This window comes from Phlebotomus papatasi, chromosome 1, assembly GCF_024763615.1.
Source record: "Phlebotomus papatasi isolate M1 chromosome 1, Ppap_2.1, whole genome shotgun sequence".
Classification (NCBI taxonomy): domain Eukaryota; kingdom Metazoa; phylum Arthropoda; class Insecta; order Diptera; family Psychodidae; genus Phlebotomus; species Phlebotomus papatasi.
The window spans coordinates 55,771,713-55,792,635 of record NC_077222.1 but is presented as its reverse complement, the minus strand read 5'-3'; the positions used below and the strand labels follow the sequence as shown (position 1 = coordinate 55,792,635).

The window sequence follows — 20,923 nt, the reverse complement described above, 5'->3', positions numbered from 1 at the left end:
AGATCACATATACAAATACTACAATATGACTCCAGCTATTAGGTACTAGGTATCAATGGGTCAAGCGGTAGAGCGGTAGTGTCCCTGGGTTGAATTCCTCTTAGGTCATCAGAGGTTTTTCTGGCGTTAAAGGTATTGGGAGTGTATCTAGGGAGCTGCACTGCACTTAATTCCAGTAATAATAATGGAGAATTCTGAATTCCCCTTGCGGGAAGGCCTAAATACGTCTTCATAAACATTCAGCCGCGAGAAGAAACCGCTAAACCTCTTTTGGAATACTCTTTTATGATAAGTAGAAAACACATCAGCGAATATTTCGCAAATGTATTTCAATGACTTTAGAACATACTTTCATTTAAAATTAGCCTCTACTAGAAAGAGTATTAGATGGATGGATGAAAATAAATAGAAACAAAAATTGAATACTTAAAGGAAAATTAGGAGTTTTTCAATAAGGGTTGATTGGGAATGTAAATTAAAATTATGTTGATGGTCACCCGATCGAATTAAAGAAGAATCTCAACATTTTTTTGTTTTACGCAAGTTTTAAAAGATATTTTCTCAGTTATCTTTAGGGAATTTGCTCTAAAATAGGAATTTCAGATTTTTGGAAAATGACAAAAACCAACAAATGAGGCATTTAGAGTAATCGGAGAGCGATGTCTCAAATAAGCAAAATTGTAGTCCTATGTGGTGCCTATCGTCTGGTGTCAATGGATTTTAATTATTTTGTTTAGTTTATTTTATATAATTTTTTACAACCTCACTTTAAGACCATTTTTTTTTGGTAATTTTTAGAGAAACTCCAATTTTACACCCTGAAGGAATAGTTTTACAAAGTTTTTGTAAGTATCAAAATTGAAGCACAACTAATGGACTTTCTAACGGACCCACATTTTTTAAGTTCTGTTCACCAGAACCTGAGATATAACGAATAATGTAAGGCAAAGCAGAAAAAATATAAAAGTATTAATTAAAAAAAATTGAGACCTGATTGAACAAAACCAAAACGATATTCTTAATCAGGGGACTCGACTCTATCAAACATACCATGTGAGACCTCTGAGACAGAAAAAAGTTGTCAATTTGTTGCATAGTGTTATTATACCGGAAAGTTAATTATTCCCAAAGCTGTCGATATATTAGACACTATGGATAATTTGACTCAAATAATATTGGATAATCGGGATAATCATAAATTTACTATTAGATTTTTATTAGGTTTTTGATAAAAGATTTTGCATTTTAAGTATTTTTTGAAAACCAGATTTTTCTGAGATTTAAAATAAACTTTGATAAATCCATTAGGTCATTAAAAGGTCATTATTGGGGGAAGCCTGCATGTTTGAGACGTGGTGGATGTTTCTTTGATTATTTTAATAAATGTGACAAAAACATCAATCGTGTTATTTTAATAAAGTCTAAACTAGTGAGTGTACTAAGCGGTAATACAAAATTTCAAGATAATTTTCTAAGTTTTAGAAATAATGCTTAAGGTCAAAATATAAAAGGGTCTCAACATACCGACTCTCCCCTATTCTAAATTTCTAAAATTTTCTCGAGAGCTTTGCAAATTCTTAATGAAATCTCTAAATTTAAACTTTATTCATATGAAATTCACATGTAATTAAATATTTAATTCCATAAAATATTTTAGCCTCATAGCGCCAGCGAACTAGATGGGACTAAAAATGTAACGAGATTAAATAATTAATTATATGTGGATAAGCCTTTAATGGCAAAATTTGCTTCCAATAAATAAATGAAAGATTTATTAAATATTATTATAAAATTAAATTTCTGCATGGCACAAAACGGCAATTTCTCAGAAACAACTTTTTACTAACCGCCACTTGTACTAAATTTTCGAGTTGTTAATATTTCATGTATTTTTGGTTGTTATTTTTAATTTGTGATATTTTTTTCAATAGAAGTTTGTTTATTGTAATGTAATACAAAAAGTATAACTATAATAACTTTTGTGATTGCATTTTGTATTAAAATGGTATAAATTTCAGCCGTTCCAGCATTATATACTAGTGAATGGAGCTTGCAAAGTGTAACTGTACCAAATTCCGTCATAGTTGCATGCAAGCGCTAAGATCTTAAATTTGAAATGGAATATTTTTAATAAAAAATGATTTTTTTTATTACTTCTTTTCAAGGAGTGTTGCATGGAACCTTGTAGATGGTTTATCGTCTTAGTTTTCTCCAAAAGCATTATTAATACATTTTAAAATGAATAAAAATACAGACATAGCTTTGGGTAATATTTCGGCCCCTTTGATTCTCATAGTTCCTTGCCGTAACGGAGTTCTTCCAGTATTTTTCATATCATCTCGTTCACCGAAGCGACATTTTTTTTGCAATGCATAATCTCTAAAACATACAAAAACTAACACATCATGGAAATTTGAGGAACAAACGAAGTGGACGAAATTGGAAGCTGGCCGAAATTTGGTACAGTTACGCTATCTCATTTTTTGGACATTGTCTTTATCGAAAGATAAAGCTACAATAAAATATGGTATTTCATTATAGAGAACTTAAACATTACACATACTTCTTCTACTTGTGAATATTTTTTGAATAATTTACGTTTTTGAAAGTTTTTATCAGTTACGGAGGCTACAACAGATTGCGCGGTAGATTAGTAAATGAAATTAATTTTCAAATGTTTAATAAGGCATTTTTAGCGCGTAAAAGTGGTATAACATCATTGGCAAAGGAAGAATTGACATATATAATTTTTTGAAACTATGGTTTCTATTCAATTTTACATTTTATAACTAATCAAAATAAAATATTTTACTGATCATAGAGGTTTTCGCCTTACAGAAATATCATGTAAAATATTGGCAATTCAAAAAGAAATTTTGTAAAATGGCCTTATCGACAACTCAAAATCTAAAACGAATAAGCGGCAAATAGCCAACTTTACAAAAGAGCGATTTTAAGTTGAACTTTTACATGCTGAGTAATATAATTTTTAAGATTTTAAACCCCTATAACTTTGAGAATAATTAACTTTCCCATGTAATATTCACAAGGAAGGTAAAGAGTGTCAAGGAGTACCCGAAAAGCGAAAAAAACGGATTTTGAAAAAAATCGACTTGTTCGACTTATATTCTGACAAGTCGATATTATCAGCAATTAAGCAATAAAAAAATTCATATGAGCTTATTTATAGAGCTTAGGGGAAACTGGGGCACCACCAAACACTGCGATTTTTTAATCGGACATTGGATATCAGAGGATAAGACCGATAGGAATTTATAGGCACTATAGGGATGCTTGTCCACTGAAGGAATGGTCGAGATAGTCCAAGTAGTTTATAAATAAAAATTAGTGTTTGGTGGTACCCCGTGTTTGGTGGTGCCCCAGTTTCCCCTATAGGTATTGTACCAAAGTATTTTCAAACGTTTCAAACATTCAGTTTGCGGTTTTTTGAAATGTACAAAAGTTATGTTCGCTTAATGGATGTGAGACTCTAGTAGGAACTACTCCAGTTTCTTAACATAGAAGTTTTATCCATTAATTCTATAATGTAATTATAGCACAAAACACGCTGAACAAATGTGCACAGCCCCGACCTCCCCTAAGAGGATTGCCAGTGGGATTAGCAATCTGATAAGAATCACATTGGAAGATACCTAAAACCTTTTGGATAGATATCGCAAAAGGTCACTAAAAGCTCTCCTTGTCAAACCAGACAAAAAGGTCAGAAAATTGCTCCAATCTCTGTATTTTAACTCCTTCTCTGTCATCAATAGGAATCGGGATGGAATATAATCGAATTACTTTGGAGTATGTCAACGATGTCATAGCAGTATATGTCGTGAGATATCAAATACAATAAAATCTTACTTGGGAAAATATGAAAGGATAGAAAACATAAAAATTTCCTGTTAGAGACAATTTGATTCTGTTCTTTGAAATCTTCAATCACTTATATGATATAATCCCTATCCAATTATGGTGAAATGCAATCAGTTTTAGAGAGAAGACTCTTCTAGAGATCATGTAAGAACTAACAGACTGAATCACCTCATCATGATAAGCATCTCCATGTAAGAGAAAGTTTCATTTTCTACCCCATTTTCCAGAGCATGAGCTTTAGAATCTGCAGCGCGATAGTTGGGTCACAAAGAGAATTTATAACTTTGTGTAAAAGGAGAGAAAATGGAGTCATACTCCTCTTGTGCCATATGACATAGTCGAAATGTACCACTTTGAATAATTTTCACAAAGTTTCTCTATAATTTTTTTAGTAGACTAACTAAAGCGTGATATGGACAAATTGGCACACAGTTATAGAGAAAATTGCATTTTAAATGGCATATTGTAGAATTGACTAATAACTCAATGTGCAATTTGAGATGCAATATGAGAGCCTCAAAATACCTGTGGTTTAATTTACTTTATGCAATTTTCAGAGGTCAATTTAAGTCTCAAATCAAAATTCACCTCAAAATTATTTGTACTTTGCACAAATGGGGTCCAATGTGTATGATTTTTAGATATGGGACTTTGCAACTCTCGCAATAAAACGATATTTCTATTCTTATCACTTATTCAGTGTTCGTCAAAACGGCCGCGGGTGTGCATCGTGTTTGTGGGATATAAATGAAATCATATTCAATAAGCGTACATTAACCCTTTTCTCCAATAGTTCAACAGCAATGAATTTGTCATTTGGCGGGGGTGGATTCCAAGGGGTGTATTACAGTGGTGTTGTGTCGTGTCTCCGAAAATGTGCTCCCCATTTAACTTATCGGAAAATTTATGGAACATCTGCTGGTGCATTGGCTGCCGTTGCACTCCTAATCGATGAATTTAACGGTATGGTTCGATCTTTAAAAGGATTCATCTATAAATTCCATTTCAAAATACACACTTCTCTTTTCTCCTCCTAATTGTGCCAACAATAATCTTTGTGGCAAAATGGGATAATTAACACACAATTTATATAAATAAATCCCATCAAATCCCTCACATAAATCTGATTAGACTTGATTGATTGGGTTTTCTCTCCCTGGAGACCACATTTGATGGCATAACTTTGATCCAAGTTCTTAAAATATTCCTACACAGATTAATTATATTGCTTTATTTGAAAGTTAGAGCGAAAATCACTAGAGCATTTCATATCACTACGTCATTATACTTTCTTTGTGGTCTGACACAAATACATTACAGCTATTGATCACCTAAGCACAATAAAAGATAAGATTATTAATCAAAAGCTCAATATTTATGATCACTTGGGCTTTTAAGAATCTGTGTATTTACTGTTTACGTTAGTAACGATATGATTAAATAAAATGAATAATGAAAAAAATTTACTATACATCATCAACTCAATTTCTTGATAATCTTTTATTTTTGGATTTACTTTGGATTTCTCTCAGATATTTTAGGTATCCTTGGAATAACATTTGACCTTTTTGAAATTATTGTCTGCAAAAATGTAGTATTCTCTACAGTCGTACTAAAATTATGCAACTGCTTTTCAGTGACGCATAAATTTACTAATTAAAAATGATGATTTTTATTTAAAAAAAAGCTTCTAGCGTATTAAATTCTCACTTCCTATTTTTAATTTATACGGATCACGTTTTACAATTCTATTCCATCACATGCCTAATTCCTCTTTCAAAATATTTTCCTCATTAGTCAAAGTATAATCTATGATATGGCTTTTAAATGGAATTCTCAATATTGCATTCAAGACCTAATTGATTGACTATATTTGGAATGTTATTGGAAAATCCCTGTTTGAGTCAGACCTATTGATTTTAATATTTATATATGGAATAGAATTACCATCGTCAGAATGGGCTAATATTGCTCGAACTATACAGAGAGCAAAGAGAGCAATATATATCCTTAAATTTCGACCTCCCAGGTACTCATTTTCAACATATCTATGCGAATCAGTCCATCTACCCCTGTGGGCAGAGCTAGAAGCTAAACTGTAAGAGATAACGATTTAGAGTCTTTGGGATACGATATTCAGACCTGAGGTCACAAATTATTGGACCATGTGCACTTATTATCTAATCTTAAATAAAAATTTTCCAAAAGAAGTTTAGAAGCCATATAATTAAATTTGAATCGTTTAAACAAATTTTCTCTAAATACAAAAATAGTCTTGAATCGATTTTTTCGACACATTTTTGAAGTAAAATTAAAAAAAAAAATTGAGAGAATATTTCCTAACTAAGAAAAATTTAAGGAAGGATATTTTAAACACAGACAAATTAGATTCGTTTCCGAGCGACTATGAGCTGAGATAAAATGTCAAAGAATATAAACTGGTTTATACCCACCAAGGATAGGCAGTCATTCGAAATTTTAAGTTTAATTTTAAGCTTCATGTGAGAACCACAACACATATTAGGTCAAGTAAAAAATCTTGAGTTTTTTCTCAAGATTTTTTATTGCCCAATATCTCACGATGTATATAGGTATATATCGGAAAATGGCCAAAAGTTAATAAACAAAACGGCACGTATTTGAGCTAAATCGGATAATCCTAACTATGTTAATTTTATTTGTTATTATGTTAGGGTAAGTGTGCCAAATTCCGGCCAGCTTGCAATTCCGGTCACCTTTTTTGCTCCTCGAATTTCCATGAATTTTTAGTTTTTATATACTCTAGAGATTATACAATGCAAAAGAATAATAAAAAGAAGAATTCCCGAAGGGCAAGGAACTATGAGAATGAAGGTGGCCGAAATAGGGCACCAAAGCTATGTCTACATTTTTATTCATTTTAAAATGTATTAAGAATGATTTTAAAGTAAATAAAGACAATAAACTGTCTACAAGGTTGTAAGCAACACTCTTTAAGTAGAAGGAATGAAAAAACCAATTTCTATTAAAGACATTACATTTCAAACTTGAGACTTTAGCGCTTGCATGCAACTATGCCGAAATTTGGCACATTTACCCTAAATTAAGCTTAAAAATACTCAAAGCTTTTTACTTGACCAAATATTATATTTTGTTTTAAAAATTTTTTTAATCTATCGTAAAGATTATAAAGAGAAATTTTCGTGTTAGAATTAAAAATAAAATGACGTTTCTGCCCACAGATAGTGGAAATTTTCAAAGGCTTCTTTTAATTGCTATTAAGTGTGTAGAGACCTTAAAACTTAATACAAGAGAAATTTGACTAAGGCAAAAATATATACATATTGCTCCTTGGAAATTACAAGGGGTCAACTCAATCTGAGCTATTTTCCAGGAGACAGCATGAAAGATTCAACTTTGTATAAATAACTATGTATATCAATTAAGTATTGTTAATAAAAACAATTTAATTTTTTTCTATTTGTATGAGCATTATTATAAACATCGAAACATACATATTTTTACCTTTCAAAATATGTTTTTTTATGAGTTAGGTCTTTGTCATTCTAAATAATACGCAAATTTTCATGAAATTAGAATGACACGGGATCAACTTGCTTGAGTTAGTCCCTTGTTTTACAAAAATTTTAACGATAAATCTATTTTGTGCCCCGTGACTTCAAACAAAACCGCGCAAGCAATCACAAAGAGTAAAATTTTTAAAAACTTTTCTAATAACGAAATTTATTGACTCATATCATCTGAAATTTTAATAAATTCTCTGTCTGAGTGTATTAAAACCTCAAAATCGCCAAAAAGTGAGTTGGCTCCTTGTAATTTCCAAGGAGCGAATTGTATTAAATTATTTCTATTTTCAAAATGTTTAGAAAATATTAGCGTTAATAATATTCGAAACACACATTTAATATATTCGTAATAGTCGCGAAATTTTAATCACAATTCACATTCACTTTGTGGAATGCTCTTAATGTAAAATTTAGATGAAACCGTATAAAACTAAATAAAATTGAGTGAAAGTGAGAAAAACACTATTAAGTTACACCGAAAGTTGTCCTTATGACTTTACATTTTTATAAAGTCAATATATACAATACATAGCCCACATTTCAGTCAAATACGGTAACATGTATTGATTTAGTGCCTGGGATTTATAACTTTTTTTGAATAACTCACCAAAGATTAAATTTTAATTTGTCTTCAATACAACGCTTGGTCACCTCTTATAGTCACATTTTAGAAATCACAATAAATGTAAAATACCAATAATTTAGAAACTATTCACACTATAATATTACTTTAATTACAACACGGAATTTGCCAATTCAAATTGTTTTCTATTCACAGATAACTTTATGGCTGAAATTTTGCGAATATCAGCAAATGCGGAAAGGAGTCTATTTGGTTCATTTAAGCACATTTTCAATTACAGCGAGCATATAGCGAAAATATTGGACAAGTATTTGCCAACGGATGCACATTTGCTGGTTAATGGGAAAATATTAATATCGCTGACTACCTTTGCGGATGCAGAAAATGTCATTGTATCACATTTCGAGAGTCGTTCTCAGCTAATTCAGGCTCTAGTTTGCTCCTGTTTTATACCATTCTTCTCTGGTATTATGCCACCATATTTCAACGGAGTACGATACATGGATGGCGAAATGTCCAATAATCGACCGTACACCGAGAACCCAACAGAAATTGTCACAGTTAGTGCATTTTCAGGAGAATGTGATATATGTCCGTGCGATACGAGTCAACAAATCCTCCACATGAATTGGGGAAATAACATTTTATCGCTGTCTAAGGAAAACATTAAGAGACTATCTGGTATACTAATCCCTCCATCATCCGAGACACTCGTAAAAATTTGTGAACAAGGATTTTACGACACCCTGAAATATTTATATAGGAATAATTATAGTATGAGCCCACGATGTCTCTCAATAGCATCAATATATGGTGTGGAATCAAAAGAAGTCCTCCAGGCGACAATGGATGTTTACAATTGTCCCTTCAGAGCAGGCGCCATAGAAGAAGTGAGAAAAATCATGAATGCTGACGAACTTGTGCCTTTGATTGAGAATACTAAAGCACACATTGTCAATTTGGTGGATGGGGAAATGGAGTATTTGGATTTGAAGTTGGATATTACTTCACATCCACCAGACAATGAGAAATGTGAAGAAGATCCCAAAACAGCCTCCAATATTAGTCTTGAGAAATATTCACTGAAACATTGTTTGAAACTCCTCCCAACTGCTTTTACAGCAACACGAAAAGCCCTCAGTGGTACTTTATTGAAACGCTTGCATTCCCTGCTGTTCACCACGACTACAGAAAGGGTAAGACTCAAGATTTTAAGGATTTACACTGTACTATTTTAGCGATAGATTTTCATGTCAAAAGGATTTGTGTTATCTGCAATGACGACATGAATTTTGAAAGTTCTAGTTTTTCGTGGGGTTAAAATCGTGGTTTTTAAAAGGATTACTCTAAAGAAGGATTTGGTAAATTAAGCTTATTTTCAACTACATTTAATCGTTTAGGAATTCAATAACGATAAAAAAATCTTGCTCAAATCTCTATCTGATAAAATCTTTGTTCAATCACAACTTATCCCCTTCATCAAAAAATACAAAGAAGTAAAATAAGAAAACGATTTATGTTTTCATAATGGGTACAATAGGATGATTTTGGACAGAACCTAATTTAGAATTTCGATATTTTTTTATTGTTCTAGATATGCAAAAAATGTCCACTAAAAGAGTACAAAGAGTAAAATGTCCACAGAAGAGTAACGAGAAATAGAAGAATACTTCTCCGTAGTCTTTTTCATTCAGGCATTTGAAACAGTTGATATCTTAAAATTTAAAATTACATTCTATTCAAAATTTCTTAAATCATTCGATTTTCCTCAAAATATTGAAACCTAAAAAGATGATTAAACTTAATGAAAATTTCGTAAACGAAGTTTTATAGGTTTAGAGAGAGTATACTGTATTTACGTGTGATATAAATTGTAGCGCTTTAATTTTCTGAATTTAAATTTTCCTTTCCAAACAGAGGAATGTGGGTTACAATGTGTCAAGCCGAAAATTTCAGAATTCAATATCATCCAAAGATAATAGAGACTAATGCCCTAGACACACTTACGGCTTAAGCCGAGAGACGACTTAGTGGAAAATTATGGAAACTTAGTTTTATCGATATTTCGAATATAATTATGCTAAGCCGTCTGATTTTTGGATTAACTTTTGTTAATCCAAAAATCCGTCGATTAACAATTTTGGGGTTTTTGGTTAACTATTTAATATTAACGTGGCTTTTATTTTAGATTTTCTTTTTTTTTACTTATTCACTCTACAACAACAACAACAAAAAACAGCTAGTAAACGTTTCTTTGGCATGATGGAAACTTAGGAAAACGTATTGGAAATTGGAAATGTCGGACCTCTGGACTTAGGGTATCAAATTTTTACCATATCTTTAGAGAGTATTAAAAAATAAAATTCATAATCCAATAAAAATGGCCAGTAAAATGAAAATTGGTAAGCAATGAAATATTGGCAAAGGGGAAATTTTAATTTTTTATTGACCAAAATGTTTTTCTACTTACCAAAATTGAATTCACTGACCATTTTGCATTATTTACTGATCAATTTGACTTTTTATTTACCAAATTTAAAGTATCTCGGGGTGTCATTCACGAGGGATGGTAGGATGGACGCAGAATTCTCATCGCGAATCGGTCAAGCTTCTGCAGTAGAGAGGAAGCTTGGCAGAAACGTGGTCAATCCTATTTTCACCTAGTTATGAGATTTGAGTAATGACCGAAAAAGTAAGATCGCGAGTACAAGCTACCGAAATGACGTACTTCTTTGCGGTTCAGGGAATTACTCGTCGAGATCGAGTGAGGAACGTAGCCGTTCCTGAAGAGCTAAGAGTCGAGAAGTTGCTTCTTCCAGTTGAGAGATCACAACTTCAATGTTATGGTCATGTTCAGCGCATGAATGAAGAAAGATTTCCCAGAGAAGCTATGCAAGCCACTATGAGGAGACCTCGACTTCGGGGCAGACCTAGGACAAGGTGGCTGAATAAAATTCAGGATCTTGCCTTGGAATGCCTTGGGATCGAACTCGAACATCTTCCTGAAGTGGCGGAGGACCGACAGGCGTAGGCTCTGTGTTGAATTGCCAAATTTACTAATTTATTAAGCAAAATTATTTTTCCCTATTTAAAATATTAAAATGGTCCGAAATTATGAATATTGACCAACTTATTTTCCTACACTTATGTATTAGTAATGGATTTTCATAAAAATTTGAACGTCTTAAACATGAATTCATTGCACATTTTAAGATTGTCTAAATAGTTTTCCCTCCAGATTTATCTTTTTATGAATAAGATTGAGTTTTATTCTTGATTGGTGTCAAAAGACTCGGAATAAAAAGTGACAAAATTCAGAAAAATGTAGATATTCTTCCCTTTTCTCTCGAGTTTGCATTTCTGTTTTCTTTAAATCAGCGAAGAGACTTTTTTACCAAAATTTTTAAGAATATGAATATGTAAGTGGATTTTACATTAAGATAAAAAAAGTCTATGATAGAGTTGCATAGGACTAAAGTTGTTGTAATAATATGTTAATTTAATATTTATTATCACTATCTATAGCACGTAATTAAAGGAATTAAATATTTCTTACATTCCAAAATTTGCCCCAACATTTTTAAAAATTTTCACAAAAACCAACATTTTAGAAAATTGTTCAAAATCACATTTTATCTCGAAGTAGAGGGAAATAGAAGAGAATTGCAGGTCGGAAAATTTTATTAATAAGATTGTACTGATTAAAAATGTGTATCTTCCATCTTCTGGAAGCTCATTAAAAAAAATTAAATACCCGTGTTGCAATATTTTGCCACATATCCTTTTAGGAGAAATGTAGAAAACAGATAACAAGCAATATGAAAACAATCTATATTCGTATCAAAATCAAATATGGATATTGTTAAAAAAAACTAATTAAGAAACTAATTGTTTTTTATGACCCAATAAAAAAAAGTTTATTTATCGTGGAAAGTTCAAACTGAGTATTTTCTACTCTATAAATATTAAACTTAATTTTAATATAAGATCATTTTTTCTTTAATTTACAATTCCAGATTTCCTATTTGAAACAATTCAGTGAATATATTAAATCTATCAGTATTTTAATTTGGATTGAATAGCTGAGAATGCGCTATTTAAAATTATAATTCATATACAGATAAACTTATAAAGTAATTCAAGGATATCATTCTCAAAGAAACTCGGATTACCGGTTCGTTTTTCACGGGAGATTCTTTGTAAAGAGTTTCTATGTTTCTTTAAAAATCCATTTATGTATATGGTATTCTTTTCAGTGCACAGCACTTCAAAGGAGAACTTGTGAAGAGGAACACTGCAGCAAGAGACGAAATTCGGATGAAAAAGTCCTATCGTTGTTGCAAAAAGGGAGTGAAATTGAACCTCTTCTCTCCATCTATTATATCAATAAAGCAAATCAAATAGTACAAACGGCAATTTTCGATTTAGATGATTTGGATACAAATATTGTACCACAAACACCCTCAGAAATCGAAATCAATCATCAGCTTGAATTTGATTTGGACTATGATTCTGAAATTTCAGGTAAGAAATATATAGAATATAAAGTATATAAATTCAGAAAAAAATATAGAAAGTCCCACATGCCAAAATTTCAATATTTTATGAGACCTTTTCTCCTCTTCTCAGGTGAAATTTTCAGCGATGATGAGGATTCAGGTCCAATTCAATGGAGAAATTCAGATTGTCATCAATCCATTGAGGAAATTTTTATTAATACTTGGGACGATGGGGAGTCAAATGGTGAATATTCCATTTCAACGGAAGCTTCCGAAGCTCTTTCAACTTCTCTATATTCCACCCTATCGCTATCCTATTCGGCACAATTCGACCAAATATGCTAATATCATTTGAGTTTGAGAACGTTTAGGGAATTTAAGAGAATTTATGTATATACATAATAAAAAGACTAACCTCTTTCGCAATACATTCCTTCATATTCCAAATTCCTGCATTCACACAATGGCCCAGAATCTGTCGATATACATATGCCACCATGCTGGCAAGGATCGTGTCGTTCGCAAGCATCTGTTACATTCCGAAGGCCCTGCGCATGTAAACGCAATATATCAGCAATCAAAAACTTTTTTTTTTATCCACACTAATATCCACGCACAAGTCATATTATCAGAGAATTTTACGTGAAGTGAAAATAGATTTTTTTTTCAAATGTTTCAATGGCATAAATTAAATTCAAAAGTTACACATAGCATAAATTCACTTACCCGTGTCACTTTCTCTTTCGGCAACTCGTTAACGTCACAAGGAGCATCACCACACTGTGAAAACCAGAATCAATTAGTCATATTTCCACCACCAACAACAACAAAAAATACTGTACATAATTTGATAAATATCTAATTGAAATGTGCCAAGTGAATTTGCGGCAGAATTGTTGTGAACAAACAATTATGACTTTGCTCGCTCACTAATGTCGTTCTTCATAGACTTTTCAATTAGTGCAATAAAGTGAGCAATTAAAATGCATATAAAAAAGCTTTTTGCATTTCATGCTCTTTTTTTAACACTTATAAAAACACATCAATTTAAGTGCTGTATTTACCTTAATGTCGCGTGGTTGACGCATTTCTTGTCGACGTGGAGGAACACCTGGTTGATCGGCATATACCAAGTTCCGTATTGAACCTCTGAACCGAGGTTCAAATATTACACTAGGCAATGCCAAAAGGGTCAATTTCGAATTGTACCTGGAAAGAAATTGAATCCTTGAATTCCTTTGATGACCGAAATATCCATATCATCCGTTATTTTATCATAAAGGACGCGACGCCTGATACGACGATTGCATATTCTTCCTATATCAGTTCTTAGAACTAAGAGCAGAATCACATTGACAGAAAAATGCTTACCGTAATTCGTTAATTTACGCATTTTCATTGTAATTGTTAGGTAAATTCTCAATTACTGTATTACCTTATCTCATACTCGATGGCTCTAGGTGAAAATAATATAAGAAAATTGAAGAAATAAAACGAAAATGCGAAAAACGGTGAGCAAAAAAAAACTGTACGATTAATTTTTCTTACAATTTTTTTTTTGCTCACCGTTTGTCGTATTTTTGTTTTATTTCTTAAATTTGCTTATATTATTTTCTCCTAGTGCCACCGAGTATGAGATAAGGTAATACGGTAATGGAAAATTTGCGTAAGAATTACAATGAAAATGCGTAAATTAATGAAATACGGGAAAGCTACGGCGAGCATTTTATTGTAAATGTGATTCTGCCCTAATAAGATTGCTCTTAAACATACGAGTTCCTTTTCTTATTTTCTTTCGAAAGTTGGAAGTTTAGGGGACACCGGGGTACAATTAGCTGAAAAATACTTCAATGAATATGACGGGAGGTGTTTATTTGGGATAAATAGTGGTTTCCTTATTATTCCTTCTAAGGCGAGTGGTAATATCCGCTCTCTAATATCCTGCGTGGCTAATTCTGCCTCGGTCTCCCCTACAAGTATTTGTAATAATTCTATTCTGAAGATTATATAAAACATTCGTATCAGTATTTAAAATTTCTGATCACAAAAAGAATTACGGAAAGTTCTATTTAACATAATAACCTGATGGATGATCTCACATGTAATCACTTCATTCCTTGATTTTTAATTAATTATATCTTTACCATTCAGCATCTACGAAAACGGTCAAATAAGTTCTAATTTTGCTAATCTTAATTCATTGCTTGAACTGTACCGAGATGAGAATCAGGGCCGGATTTAGAAATGTGGAGGCCCAATGCCCATTTGTGGGGGCCCCAAAACTTTTACGTTTTTCAACAGAGCCATTGCTTTAAAATTTTATACAATATAATGCTTTCCATTCTACAGGTAAATTTAACCCTCTAATGTCCAATTTTTAAATATGCAAAAAACAGTAGTATCATAATTTTTTCCAGGCTCATTAGGGTCCAATAAACTCAAAAAATACCATCCGTTTTTTTATTATCTTTTTTAGTTTAGGCGCTAACTGCGAAAATATAAAAAAAAATTCGAAACCCTTTTTGCTTTTCAAACTTACATTTAATTTTTTCATTGTTTTTTTAAATTAAAATTTACAAAGTAGAACGACATATCTTTGAGTAAAAAATAAATTTATTTTAGTCCGATTACTTTAAATAGGTATTTTTCTTCAAATTATAAATGCGATTTTTTTACACAAAAAATTTTCCTACTTTTTCTTTGACCTGTCACATAAAACTGGGGATAACAACTAAACAAAGAGTCAAAATAAATTTGAACTTTCAGTAAGACTTATTACCAAGGATAGGGGATATACCAAGGATAGGGGCAAAAAGTCACAAATCGAAAAAAATCAAAATTCAATATCTTCCAAGATAAAAAAGATAGCGGATTAAAATGTTTTCTATAAATAGCCCCCATAGACCTTCTGCAATGTCATAAGTTTCTTAGAATTCGAACAAGGAATTTAGAAAATAAAAAAAAATATTGAAATTTTTAGGTCTGTTTTTGAAATATTTTCCTTACAAGAGATATCAATTATTACCTACTTATTTACCAAAATTGATGCACTTGGGATTTTTTCCTAAATGATTTGGATTCCCTGAGTACGAATCCACTATCCGTTTTAGCATTTTCCAAATATTCTTCTCTCCAGAAATCCATGTATTAAAAATGGTCACTTGGGGTAAAAAGTAACAAAAGGTATTAAGCAAAAAGTAACAAAAAAGCGAAGCAATTTCAGATGTCTCACGGCGAAAAGAAATGTCATTACCATGTCTTGTCGTTTGTTGTTTGCATTGGTCAAACGATTTGTAATCTTTTGTGTATTTTTTTCTAAAATAGCTTGAAAAACGGTTTTCTCGTTCAGAAAGAGAAAACGGTGTTTTACAAAGGTGTAGATGAATAAATTTTCTATGAAAATATGTCCTTTGGGTATTTTTTCAAATTGACGGAAACCCATAATGAAGCGAATTAAAATATGATAATACCCAATGTCTGGTATTATTTGCCCCAACATTTTTTGAGAATGGTCACAAAATTACCTTTTAGAAATCGGCTCAATAAACGTATTTTCTTACAAAATAGAGCAAAAATTGCTTTCACAAAGTTGTAGAGCGCTAAATTTCTTATAAAACTGCGCTAATTAGAAATTTCTGAAGCGTTAGAGTAGCTTGCAAAAAAATAAAATATACAACTTTCAAAATTTGGGTAAATTATGCGAAGCTACTTTTCGGACTGAGCACATTGTTTTATTTTATTTTTTCTTGTTGTTAGTCAATTTTTTACGATTCTTAATAAAATTGAACTTGTCCATAATGCCTACGCAGCTCAACTCTCTCAAAATATCTGTTTCTCAACTAAAAAATATCCGCTAATTGTTGGGAGGGAATTTATTGTGGCTGAAATGAGTTTTTTTCTTGTTGATTGTTGATTGATTATTGATTCTTAAACTCGTCTAAATTATTTCGCGCCTAATATTTGAATGTTAACGAATTCATCATGTGCCCAGATACATTTGTGGAGGCCTCAATATGAAAAAGGAAACAAAATGTTGCAAAAGGAATATTTTAAATAAATAAATGACTCTGTGAGGACTCAGTAGGAGGACGGAAAACGCAAAGTTGTAGAAAAATGCTTAATAAATAAAATAAATAATTTTGAGTGGAGGCCTCAGCACAAAAAAAGGAAACATTTTCCAAAGTGCAAGCCACTTCAACCTTTTTCATATTGTTGGACATTAAATGCTCTTATAAGCTAATAGCAATTTAATTTGCAATTTTTTCGTAGTAATTTTCATTTTGAGACCATTGTGACCATAGTAAGCTTTTTAAATGTGGAGGCCCCTAAAATGTGGAGGCCCGGTTCCTTGGCCTCAGGGAACCCACCTAAATCCGGCACTGATGAGAATAAATATAAAATCTACAAGTTTATGATAAATTTTCATTAACATAATTAGTACGTATCGTATTGGGGGAATCACAAGTAAAACGCATTAACTTTTTCCAGAGCTTTCACTTCAGGCTCCGTTAGTAAATGATCAAGTCAAAGGCTCGGAGTCTGAGTCAAAAGCTCTGGAAAAAGTTGTTATTTTATCTTTGAGAGATTCCATTTCCCAACGATCCGCGGTATCCCCATTAATAGAGTCTTCTCTACTTTGATTATTTTTTTACAGTATCTTCCATTCACTTATTATCAAGTTATATTATTTAAATAAGTCAATTAAATAAGGCACACATTTTAGATAAGGAAAATTACATCCCTTTTATCAAAATTCACAACCCTTTCATCCTCACACATTTTGCATGTATTTATCTCATTCTTTCACACTCCAAATTCGATAGAGCCAAATTGAGTTTGTTAGGATATTTAAAAGAAGAAGAAGAGAGCAAAAGAATGAGATAGACATATGCAAAACGCGGGTGAGAAAGAAAAGAATGTGAATTTTCAGCGAATTTTGATTTCATAAAATTTTTTTGATCTAAAAAGTGTGTTGGAGACTTTAGAAACTTTTTCTAAAATCTAAAAAAAAAAGTAGAAAAGTGTATTTGCCACATGTTAGACAAATTCTAGAAAGGCATTATTGCTAGACTTACATAAAAAATATTCTCTGCGTTTATAGAAGTTTTCGGTATATCTTACATTTTGGGAGACTTTTTTGGTTGAGACTGGTATAGAATTGTGCCTGAGATTCAAAGACCTTTAGAATTAATTAATGCTTGCACCCATAGGTTGAGATATATACGCTTTATAGAGCGTATACTTAACGTTAAGAAGTTTCTTACACTGAGAAAAAAACTGGGGGTGCGATTAACCTTTTTCCTCATAAATTTAACACTTTTTAGATGTAAAAATATATCAACATTTTTAATGTTAATTTTTTACCTTTTTAAGGGTAAAATTAACATAAAAAAGGGTAACTTTAACCCCAAATAACCTAAAGAGCATAATATTTACACAGATTTCGGATTAATACTGTACGGCAAAATAAAATTTACGGAATGTTATTTTAACTTTTTTCGGATTTCTTTTTCGCAGTCACTGAGAGAAATCCGTAAAAGTTAAAATAACATTCCGGAAATGTTAATTTTACCCTGTATTATTGATCCGAAATCGGTGTAAATATTATGCTTTTTAGGTGTTATGGGTTAAAGTTACCCTTTTTCATGTTAATTTTACTCTTAAAAAGGTGTAAAATTAACATTAAAAAATGTTGATACATTTTCACACCTAAAAAGTGTTAAAGTTACGAGGAAAAAAAGTTAATCGCACCCTCTTTTTTCTCAGTGGTGTAAGAATCCCATTTTTTGGTGATTGTTTACCTTGTCGTGAATTTCTTTTCGTAACTTAGAATTATGACCAGCGCGCAATAACTTTTGTTTTGCAAACATGTTTTTTTTTACTTTTCTGTGAAAATGAATGAAACCGAGATGTAGCCATCTCGCTCATTTTCATAGGCAAATTCGAAAACATGTTTACTAACTAAAGTTATAGTGGATTGGGCATTAATCTAGTCGATAAAAAAACAAATATGGTTTTCTCGTACGTTATGCGCAACGCACAATAACTTTTGTTTATAAAAACGTTTTCAAAATTTCCTAAGAGAGTGAGCGAGATGACTGGACTGGATCAACGTTTCATTCACTCTCACTGAAATATCAAAAACATGTTTACAAAACAAAAGTTATTGCGCGTTCGCCATTAGACGTCCAAAACCGAGCATTGTGTAGATGTCACGAAAAAATACTCATTTCCTTGTTCTAAATAAACTCATAATTGTCTAACAATGTGATTTTACTTTAGGTGCCCAAAAGTGTTTACATGGCCAAAAGGGCTGACTCCATCCTATTTGTATTTATGTTCACCATTTTTTCAGTGAACAATGTATCCCTAACTATCAATTCAAATAGGTCTCGTTCTGAAATTTAATATCTTATTTAAAAAAATCGCAGTATATTTACAATTACTTCATGCTTACTCTGCCCCAGTTTCCCGTAAGCAAAAAATATCGCTTTCAATGTAGCCCCCTCTCCCCTTATCTATATCATAGCAAATGGGGGTTCCTTTGAAGACCCCAAATCGGGAACTATAATAGTTTGTTTTATAAGCTTTGTAGGGGAATTCTGTATTTTTCGTGGCATCGTGACACGTGAGTTCGAAATATGACAATGCCAATCGAGCTTTTTTGTCATATATGAGTTCGAAATCTCTGTGATATTATGCAAATACAGTCTAACTTCGTTGATTTCTTTCACTGGTAAAAATAAAACGATCAAATTGATCCAAATTTGATTCTTTTGCAAAGAATAGATCAACGCACATTTATCATAATAGAAAATGTTATTTGATCCATTCTTTGCAAAAGGATCAAATTTGGATCAATTTAATCCTTTTATAACCAGTGTCAATAAAAATCCTTGTCATTTGAATTGCCAGAAAATTTAAATATGTGACTTCTGACAATGCTACGCGAGCTGAAATGGCAATGTCACGGCTACAGAATCACAATTTCGAAAAAGCTCTCTTGAGATTCGAACTCATTGTGGCATTGCCAGACTGTTACAGAATTCCTCTACTATGTTCAGCAGAGAGCATAAATTATTTCGAAATTTCAGATTCCCTAAATTCTACATTCTTTGTTCAAAATCGATGGATTGCATTACGCACTCTCGCGTAGTGAAACAACTATTTGTATATTAAAATGCTTAATTCGTACAATTCCTTTTAGTAATGAAAATTGTTTGTGCACACCCCATAAAATTTGATTGCTGTGAAAGAATTTGCTTACCAATTGGGCATTCCTCCGACGAAAACGTCAGAATTTGTGGCAAATTTTCCAAATTGAAATTCTTTTCCACGGGACGAACGTGTCTGTGATACACCATCAACTGTAAGTGTTGAATGTTCATCATTGCGCAAAACCTGAAAATACATCAATAAAGTAGGAATATTACAAAAAAAAAACGCAATATTTTTCCGCATTATCAATTTACAAAAAAGTAAATAAATAAATAAATTAAATAAAACAAGAAAAATCTTTTCATCAAACATTTTGTTCAACACAGAGGAAACAAGTGATTAAGTGGGAAACATACTCTAAAAATAGCATAGAATTGTTCTACATGGTATTTTCGATTATAACTATAAGGATTTCCGTGTCAACTTGATAAAATATACATTTCTCATGTGGGAGCTTTGGGGAAAAGCGGGCAAAGCGCTATAGTGATTTTTTTGCATTCATGTTGCATAAGTACAAAAAATAATATACTTTTCTGTGAACTATTTTACTAACTGACGAGGTTTAAAATGTTTTTCCCATTAGAAACAACACAGCAGATAATCTTCAGCCTTTGGACTTTTTTTATCAGACTAAAACAGACACCCACTTAACACACGAAAAAAAGGCTTTTAAAGCACAGAAGAGTTTATTTAAATTTAAAAGATTTGGCGAATATAAATGAGGATTTTGTCTATTTTCTTTCCAATGTATTTTCACAATGGGAAACTAAAGCAAAATTTAATCACAGTGATTGTATATCCTTTGCATATTTTAATTAAAATGTACAAGTGCTGCAGAAGACCATTGTTTCTGTTTTATTGAAGAAGTAAAAGACCGCGGAAAAAACTTGCTGATTTATATTCAATTTATACACGATAAAAATTGCTTATGTTCCGCATGAGTGACTTAAATAAGACTTATTGAGAAATTTTCGTACCGCTCAAATAACTTTTTCCTTTCATCTCAATCAGTAAATTAAAAAAAGGGGAAAAACATTATAAATAAATTTTGTCGGTTCATGGAAACTAAAAAATGCAATAATTATTGCCATTCCTCTCTCAATTACAACAAAGGATTTCATTTAATTAAACTCACAAAGAGAACATTTCTGGAATACCTCAATTAAATATCATTTTTA

General features: G+C 31.7%; 2 protein-coding genes across 2 annotated transcripts in view; one reads left to right on the top strand and one right to left on the bottom strand.

Moving 5' to 3' along the window:
* LOC129807596 (neurexin-1) overlaps positions 1–20,923 on the bottom strand; it is a 79,901-nt gene that overhangs the window by 47,735 nt on the left and 11,243 nt on the right. The window contains exons 3-6 of the mRNA XM_055856978.1: positions 19,795–19,928; positions 13,592–13,736; positions 13,254–13,307; positions 12,943–13,075 (exon numbers count right to left, since the gene is read on the bottom strand). Coding sequence (XP_055712953.1) covers positions 12,943–13,075; positions 13,254–13,307; positions 13,592–13,736; positions 19,795–19,928 — 466 coding nt within the window. The remainder of the gene's footprint in view (positions 1–12,942; positions 13,076–13,253; positions 13,308–13,591; positions 13,737–19,794; positions 19,929–20,923) is intronic.
* Positions 4,584–12,953, top strand: LOC129807605 (uncharacterized). Its single transcript, XM_055856988.1, has 4 exons — positions 4,584–4,842; positions 8,224–9,224; positions 12,285–12,552; positions 12,658–12,953. Exons 1-4 carry the CDS (start codon positions 4,683–4,685, stop codon positions 12,870–12,872), a joined length of 1,644 nt encoding a protein of 547 aa, XP_055712963.1. The 5' UTR covers positions 4,584–4,682; the 3' UTR covers positions 12,873–12,953.